The sequence below is a fragment of the Colias croceus genome, chromosome 8 (genome assembly GCF_905220415.1).
Source record: "Colias croceus chromosome 8, ilColCroc2.1".
NCBI classification, from domain to species: domain Eukaryota; kingdom Metazoa; phylum Arthropoda; class Insecta; order Lepidoptera; family Pieridae; genus Colias; species Colias croceus.
The window spans coordinates 5,418,358-5,428,314 of NC_059544.1; the positions used below are offsets into that span (position 1 = coordinate 5,418,358).

General features: G+C 31.9%; 1 protein-coding gene across 1 annotated transcript; it reads right to left on the minus strand.

The window, feature by feature from the left end:
- Positions 1-3,443: 3,443 nt before the first annotated feature.
- LOC123693692 lies at positions 3,444-4,312 on the minus strand. Its single transcript, XM_045638886.1, has 2 exons — positions 3,685-4,312; positions 3,444-3,514 (listed from the first exon to the last, which is right to left on the minus strand). The coding sequence occupies exons 1-2, from the start codon at positions 4,310-4,312 to the stop codon at positions 3,444-3,446; spliced, it is 699 nt and encodes a 232-aa protein (XP_045494842.1).
- Between the last annotated feature and the right edge of the window lie 5,645 nt (positions 4,313-9,957).

Sequence of the window (9,957 nt, forward strand, 5' to 3'; positions counted from 1 at the left end):
CGACTAGCAGGCTTGTTAACATTTTTTAAAGGTACGCAATAGCTTAAACTTTTGCAAATTTTAGAATAAAGAAAGTCGACGGCTTCATTTGCATCTTTTATAGCATAAAGATCAGACCAATCTATATTCTCAAAAATAGAATATCTATACATATAATAAAATCGTAGGAAAGTCAAAACTGTACATTGAATATTTTTTTAAAAGAATATCTGGGCCGTGATCTATAATCGATATAGAAGCCAAAAACATAGTTTTTAGAATTTTTGTCTGTTTGTCTGTTTGTCTGTTTGTCTGTTTGTCTGTTTGTCTGTATGTTTGTCCGAGCTAATCTCGAAAAGTACTGCATAGATTGACTTCAAATTTTGCATGAATATTACTAACAGGTCGGGTGAGGCTATAGGCTACATATTATCAAGCTATCACCTACGGGGGAGGAGCTGTGAACCTTTATTTTTCTTACGTATTCCGTGTATTACGACAGCGTACAATCTAAAGACTCATGTTTAAATGTTGGTTTCGAGTAAGCCATGCTATTATCTAGCTTTACAAAATAAAAACTATGTCATTTACGTAATTTGGGCAGAGAAACAGTTTAATGAATTTAGTAGTATAAAGACAAATTAGAAACAGCGCCATCTATTAAATGTTATAAAAATCAAATCAATTTACACGTTAACTATTGGAAATTAATAATCAAATGACGCATATATAAATGTTGTTTGACAATATCTAGATTGACACTATAAAAATTGTGCCATTTAAGTAACTTGGGAAGAGAAACATAGCTTAAAGAATGTAAGTTGTATAATGTTAATTTTGTAACAGCGCCATCTATGAGATTTCGTAAAAATCAAATCAATTTACATGTTAACACTGCTGAACACAATGTTAAAAATTAATAATTTAAATATAATTATGTTATTTATTTATTTAACTCTTTAACCCATATCTTCCATTCCCTATAAGATATATTTCGTGGAAATAATAAACTACATTTTTTTTAAAGTGAGGGTACTTAGATGTTTATTATTTTAAGTAAAAATAGACACCATTATCTACAGTTAATCTAATGATTGTGTTACAAAGAGTATAATAATATATTGTTGTGTTCATTAGTTACAATTTTTAAAATCTTCGTGTTTTATAAATTTACTAGCTTACCGCCCGCGGCTTCGTCCGCTTTGTCTAAAACCTAATAAATTATGTACTAAAACCTTCCTCTTGAATCAGTCTATCTATTAAAAAAACCGCATCAAAATCTGTTGCGAAGTTTTAAAGATTTAAGCATACAAAGGGACATAGGGACATAGGGACACAGAAAGCGACTTTTTTTATACTATGTAGTGATATTTATAAAGCAATTGAATGCCATAAAACCAAAAATATCAAATGCAATCTTCGTGTTTTGTGAATTTTCACCATCATGCGTTCCCACAAAAGGTAAGTTGTTACTTACAGGTATTTATTGAAATGAAATGAAATGAATGATTCTTTTATTATTTTGAGGTGCATTGGGAACAGAAGTTTTTGATAAAATTTTATTTGTAAGTACTTAGCTTTTTTTATAGATTTACAGTTAACTTTTGATTTTTTTATTCAATGCTAATAAAATTATATCGCCTTTGGAAGACGATTTCTGCTGATATTTTTACTACACCACTTGAAAATTGATGATTTGATGATAAAGACAGTAGCAGCGAGGATTAAGTGGAAATTAGTAATCATCCGCTTCGTCAATTTTTGACTGAAGTTAATGTCCAACGTCCAATGGTTCAATCATTGGAAGTATCTCGGGAAATTTTGGAGGATATTTTTCAGGAAGGAGAGGAGGGGCAGCCAACCACATATCAAACTACTACGTTTTAGTACCGAAAAAAATGTTATTGCCAAATGAAACGTAAATTTTGCACTCACAACTTTACAAGTAATGTTTTTATTTTGACTTTGCGGTTATCTGATTATAATATTAATCGTTATGGCTATCGATGTACCGACCGTACTGGGATCAGAGTAGGTACATGATATACAGTTCATCATCCAGGATTGCTTAGAGCATTTTCACACTGAAAAAGATGTTTTCTTTGAATCGTAGTTGCTTCATTTATTTATTTTTAATCATTTTAAATAAAATGTTTTATATTTTATAAATATATCATTTTCATTATTTAAGTAGATAAAATAAATTATGTTACGGTTTTATAAGAAAACACATTATATTTGTTAGGCGACGGTGATTTCTTCCAGGCAAAAGAAATCATCTTCAGGATGGAATCATCCTGGATCATCTTCAGAATCATCTTCTGAATCATCTTCAGAATCATCTTCAGAATCATCTTCTGAATCATCTTCAGGATGGAATCATCATCATGGATCCAGATGGGGGTCAAGTGACGCGGGCCACGTACCACAAACATGCTTTGTTTGTGGTATCGAGCGCGAAAGATAGTCATCGTGTTTTTAGTAAAGTTACTATGTAAACTAACGTAATTTAATACTTAGGTACATATTCTATAATGGTGTGCTCAAACTGTTAATCTACATTTAATTTAGATTATTATTTGATACTAAGTAATGTAGAATTTAAACCACATTCATGTTTTCTTCAGATTTTAAGATTTTCTTATCAGAGTGTTCAATTTTAATGTAGTTAAATTTTATAAGAGACAATAATTAAGAAAATTTTAAAATAAAGTGTCACGTATTTTTTTTAAACAACGAATGACGAAAAACGACCTAATCGCGGACGAAGTCGCGGGCAACAGCTAGTAACAAACTAAAATCAGCTTTCCGAAAATTCCAGTCACAAAAATATTGATAAGATTTATTTATAGATTCCTGGGATGAAGGGGGTTCCTCATCCTTACTAACGAGGGCTGTACTTCGCCTACACTTTATTGTTATTTCGAGTGGTGGATGGTGTGCATCCATGGGTACGAGAGGTGGTATATCACCGCTCACAGATACGCATTGCAATGACATGCTGCTCAAAACAAGATCTAACATTCTATCCGATTTATTTAAAACAGTATTATGTTGATTTAGTTTGCAAAAGGCTGTAAAACAATTAAATATCTCGTTTGAGTGCCTGCTCATGGAATACAAATTAAAATCTCCTAAAATGAGTACATCTATAGGTGAAAATTTACATACTGCATTTTCTAACACATATAAAATATTGGAAAATTGGTTATCATTATAACTCGGGGGAATATACACAACAGCACACAAATACCTAATATTTTTATATGATAACAAAGCGAGGATTATTTCTTTATCATTTGAAAGACCATCTACATCGTATATACGTTTCACTGAATACTCACTGCGTACCGCTAATAAAACACCACCATAACCTGTGTCATTTGCACGATCCTTCCTTATAACTGTATAATTATTGGGAAATAACTCCGAATCACACATAGAATCGTTCAAAAATGTTTCTGTCAATGCGAATATATGTGATGAAGAATTAAACACCGACTTTCTAAACTCCGTTGTTTTACTGCGTAAACCTCTGCAATTTTGATAGGTAATAGTCATATAACAAAACTTATTGATCACTACTTTGTTTACGAAAGTTATTGCGCCACGGCTTTATACAAACATCCTCCGGCCAATTGTTGACATCCATAATCAGCTGAGATACTTTTGCAAGTACGCCAATCTTAAACGACGAATAATTACCTCGCGATTTTAATACTTCAACGGTGCAGTTATCGATTTTACAAGTTTTCATTATATGTTCAGTAATTTTTTCGGCAGCGGTTCCCGCCTTTACGTAAAACAAATGATAGTATTTCCATCTTTCAGAAGCTTCGATCATAGAATTGCCGGGGGCTGCACTCCCGCGCATTACATTTTTTGGTCGTTTATGTTTAACTTGAATCCAGTTATTATTGTCCGTTGATTGTACGGCGTTTGCGTCGATGACAGTGTTCGCGTTCTGCATAGGTGCAAGGGAGTTAGCACAGTCGTCCTCGCTCGCACTCATCGCGGAAGCGGCGTCGCTCGCTGACGCAGCGCCCTGCAGCACATCACGTTTCTTGCGCACGTCGTTGGCGACCAATGGTACACGAAGTCTAGCGGCTCGGATTGGTCTGTTTCTTAATGACACCTCATTGTTTTCTTGCAACTTGGAGGTACTTGAATCCGTTGCTTGCTGCTTTGTTAACTTCGATATTGAATCCGCCTGAGATTTAATTAAAGTATTTTGCTCGTTTATTATAGTTTCCAACGATTCCACCTTTTTCGTGAGCTCGACGATGGATTTGTGCAGCTCAGAAACCACTTTTTCGAGCTTAGACTGCGACATTTTGCGAAAATTGGATTAAAATTTACGGAGCGCAATGACTCGCGTTCAACAGACTTGACTTACTTCGTGTCGTGACTTACTTCGTACTGTACTGATATTGACACAGAGCAAGTAATATAGGAAGAGACAGCTCACAGCATGTAATATTGTTTTGAATATTTTATAGGAATTGATGGTTCTCAGCTGAGGTTCTCAGTCTCAGTCAAGTCTCAGTCAAGTCTCAGTCAGATTAATGTCATTTTGAAACACCTTTTACCAGGCCAATCCAAATTTTAGGGTACCTAAGTATATTTTTTGTTTTTGTCAAGTTAATAGCTTTTTACAAGGTATAATATAAAACACTGCTAAAGGATTTCTTCGAAATGATGATAATCCTACGTTTTGTAACTTGTTTTCGTGGTATAAACTTTTTAAGACTGGAATTGATATTAATAACAAACTTTGCTTTCAGCCGTAATAGAGGGAATAAAAGTTTAACGGAGACAAAAAACATGTTCGTTTTTTGTGTGAAACTTTGTTTTTCTGTGAAAGAGAAGCTTTATCGAAAATAATGAAGAATTAATGAGCAGTTACTGTTAGTAGCTGATTTTATAGGGCTTTTAAAAGTTTATAATAAAAGGAAACTTGCCACACGAGTACAGACGTGTTCAACTGTGCACCGTACATTTAATATTACTTTATTTTATCGATGGCTTTCTATGTTTTAATTAATTATAATAAGAAAATAGAAAAGAAAATTGGTATACGTAAGTACGAGTGTACTTTTATTGTTTAAGAGGTTATGAGAGTAGGTACAAATTTTAGTTTACTAACTGAAATTTATTTATTTATTAACAGTTCCATACAGAAGAAAATATGAATTAGATAATTTGAAACACATTAACGTGTGAATGTGGGTTTATTAAATCTATCAAACAAATAAAATCAATAAAACTAAAAAATAAATAAATTTCCAGTTCAACGTACAATAAAGATTATGCAAACGAAAATTGTTCATTTTATTTTATTGTTTCAATAGTGCTGATCAAAGAAAATTTGCATTCCTGCGCTCTTGCGTTTAATCTTTTCAAAGAAATATAAAAGCAATATTAGCATTCGCGCCAAAGAAATTAAATTAGAATTCACTCGTAGCATTCCTTGACAAGTGAAATGGAATGGAACGCGCTTAAAATCTTCAGAGTTAAGCTGCTGACTCAAATTTCTGCGTCTGCTTCTGAACTTCGAACCGCAGACTTTAACTCGTTTTAATATAACGCATCAATCCATTATTAAGGCATATTCAACGTTCAAAGAATGCATTCAAAACTCTCAATGTTGTACGTCACCAACAAAAAAAATCTTTACAGTAATGGAGATCAACCACACGTTTATTTTTGGTATACAATTATAGATATCGTCGGAAATATTTTAGAAACAAAAACACTGAAGTGTATATTATTATGGACCAACAAAAATACCACATTTCCACTTCATCCATTTGATAATAATTCCCATAACTGTTACGTGCTTTTTGTATAGAAAATTTTACAATTATTATATTATCTCATTTAGATCTAGTAAGCCATGAATATTAATGATTGCTAGTTTTCATAAATTACCAACATATTTTATTAATGCTAGGCCAAACTCAAACATTGGTCCTTTTTAATAAATATTTGATAATACTAATCGAGTGTAGTCTACGTATTAAATACAGTTTTCTATATTATAACATACGCAAAACAGATCCTAAAAGTTTCCTCGTTTTGTGGTCAGCTTAAGCTAAAGTTTGGGAAACATATTCTGAAATGAGCTAATAGTTTCATGAGTTGCGAGTTGCTAAGCTTCTCAATATAGTTATTCACGGTTCGAATTATGCTCGAATAATTCGCTGTTAATATAAGTAAGAATATGGCAGATTACCGATTATATTTAGCGGTTTAATTATATATAGCGACTGGACGATGACACCGAAACAATCCAGGCGGTTCGGTCAGTTATCTGTCAAATTATTATCTTTCATTGGCTGCCGTATTCCAAACGCAGATACAGAATATTTGATATAATTCGATGTCTTCTATATTCTTTGTTCGTTGACGTTAAAATAAAAGAAGTGAATACATATTATCTTTTTTATATTGACTTAAGCATAAATGTGAGATTATTATTGTTACCGTACTTGCGAAATTAAAATTATTTGTAAATCTTATTTTTTAATCATTTTTATCCAAGGATATATATACATAATTTGTACCTTATTTTTCTAAGTGTTTCGTGGTTTTCTTTTACATTTACTACATAAAAAATAACCTTTTTTATTAAAGATCTGACTTTTTTTCGTTCAATTGCTTTAGTCTACCGCTTAATATCAACATTCCTTATCATATTCCAACCCAATCGTAAACAAGTTTTGTTTCAGAGCGGTTTATTGCAATACAAAAATTTTCAAGAAGCGTCTTCCGCAGGTAGACTGTAAGTTTATTAATAATTCAGACGACTGAATAAATCAACATCAACCGGCTTCGTTTAAAATTACAAATGAATTCAATTGTGTTACCTCATAGTGAAAAAGGAATGTAAATTCGCAAGGCTAATTAGTGAGTTAGATAGACTTCCGGCTATTTTCTTCTTATTTCTCTTTCATTCTGCGATGAACAATTGGGTGCAAATTAGCAGTGACAACTCGCGGTCTCAGACCGCATCGGGTTTATACATACGTTCCTCTGCTTTAACATACCTTGAAATAACTGTATCCACCTTGCATCCTATTCGAGCATTTGTACATCAAAGGGTACTGCGATTTTCTTTTACCTACTTCACTTTTTGTAATGACATTTACAAATTTCATTTTAATTTTCAATATTCATAGTTTTTAAGGCTATATTTATTATTCAGATGTTATTTATGCATTAGGAAAAACTTACTGCTCAGTACCTACTGACCAACAAGTATTAAACATTAGTTAGAAACTGTATAACATTTACAATTAATCAGTTATTTTAAAATAAACTGTCTCTTACGATTTATAACCAACAGTATTTTTCTGCTACGAGATAAAGCAGCCGTGCATTTTGTAGAAACTTTCTTTACTTGCGTTTTTGTTCAGCAATGTGTCGCACAAAATATTAATTGCGCTTGCTTTATAGTAGACCTTCATAATGAGGCTCTATATTCAGTCCTATTCAGAGTAGTTACTATTATAATTTCCCTTTGTTAGTACGCTCTACTAATTGTGAGGATTTTATAGTATACTAGCTGTTGCCCGCGACTTCGTCCGCGATTAGGTCGTTTTTCGTCATTCGTTGTTTAAAAAAAATACGTGACACTTTATTTTAAAATTTTCTTAATTATTGTCTCTTATAAAATTTAACTACATTAAAATTGAACACTCTGATAAGAAAATCTTAAAATCTGAAGAAAACATGAATGTGGTTTAAATTCTACATTACTTAGTATCAAATAATAATCTAAATTAAATGTAGATTAACAGTTTGAGCACACCATTATAGAATATGTACCTAAGTATTAAATTACGTTAGTTTACATAGTAACTTTACTAAAAACACGATGACTATCTTTCGCGCTCGATACCACAAACAAAGCATGTTTGTGGTACGTGGCCCGCGTCACTTGACCCCCATCTGGATCCATGATGATGATTCCATCCTGAAGATGATTCAGAAGATGATTCTGAAGATGATTCTGAAGATGATTCAGAAGATGATTCTGAAGATGATCCAGGATGATTCCATCCTGAAGATGATTTCTTTTGCCTGGAAGAAATCACCGTCGCCTAACAAATATAATGTGTTTTCTTATAAAACCGTAACATAATTTATTTTATCTACTTAAATAATGAAAATGATATATTTATAAAATATAAAACATTTTATTTAAAATGATTAAAAATAAATAAATGAAGCAACTACGATTCAAAGAAAACATCTTTTTCAGTGTGAAAATGCTCTAAGCAATCCTGGATGATGAACTGTATATCATGTACCTACTCTGATCCCAGTACGGTCGGTACATCGATAGCCATAACGATTAATATTATAATCAGATAACCGCAAAGTCAAAATAAAAACATTACTTGTAAAGTTGTGAGTGCAAAATTTACGTTTCATTTGGCAATAACATTTTTTTCGGTACTAAAACGTAGTAGTTTGATATGTGGTTGGCTGCCCCTCCTCTCCTTCCTGAAAAATATCCTCCAAAATTTCCCGAGATACTTCCAATGATTGAACCATTGGACGTTGGACATTAACTTCAGTCAAAAATTGACGAAGCGGATGATTACTAATTTCCACTTAATCCTCGCTGCTACTGTCTTTATCATCAAATCATCAATTTTCAAGTGGTGTAGTAAAAATATCAGCAGAAATCGTCTTCCAAAGGCGATATAATTTTATTAGCATTGAATAAAAAAATCAAAAGTTAACTGTAAATCTATAAAAAAAGCTAAGTACTTACAAATAAAATTTTATCAAAAACTTCTGTTCCCAATGCACCTCAAAATAATAAAAGAATCATTCATTTCATTTCATTTCAATAAATACCTGTAAGTAACAACTTACCTTTTGTGGGAACGCATGATGGTGAAAATTCACAAAACACGAAGATTGCATTTGATATTTTTGGTTTTATGGCATTCAATTGCTTTATAAATATCACTACATAGTATAAAAAAAGTCGCTTTCTGTGTCCCTATGTCCCTATGTCCCTTTGTATGCTTAAATCTTTAAAACTTCGCAACAGATTTTGATGCGGTTTTTTTAATAGATAGACTGATTCAAGAGGAAGGTTTTAGTACATAATTTATTAGGTTTTAGACAAAGCGGACGAAGCCGCGGGCGGTAAGCTAGTAAATTTATAAAACACGAAGATTTTAAAAATTGTAACTAATGAACACAACAATATATTATTATACTCTTTGTAACACAATCATTAGATTAACTGTAGATAATGGTGTCTATTTTTACTTAAAATAATAAACATCTAAGTACCCTCACTTTAAAAAAAATGTAGTTTATTATTTCCACGAAATATATCTTATAGGGAATGGAAGATATGGGTTAAAGAGTTAAATAAATAAATAACATAATTATATTTAAATTATTAATTTTTAACATTGTGTTCAGCAGTGTTAACATGTAAATTGATTTGATTTTTACGAAATCTCATAGATGGCGCTGTTACAAAATTAACATTATACAACTTACATTCTTTAAGCTATGTTTCTCTTCCCAAGTTACTTAAATGGCACAATTTTTATAGTGTCAATCTAGATATTGTCAAACAACATTTATATATGCGTCATTTGATTATTAATTTCCAATAGTTAACGTGTAAATTGATTTGATTTTTATAACATTTAATAGATGGCGCTGTTTCTAATTTGTCTTTATACTACTAAATTCATTAAACTGTTTCTCTGCCCAAATTACGTAAATGACATAGTTTTTATTTTGTAAAGCTAGATAATAGCATGGCTTACTCGAAACCAACATTTAAACATGAGTCTTTAGATTGTACGCTGTCGTAATACACGGAATACGTAAGAAAAATAAAGGTTCACAGCTCCTCCCCCGTAGGTGATAGCTTGATAATATGTAGCCTATAGCCTCACCCGACCTGTTAGTAATATTCATGCAAAATTTGAAGTC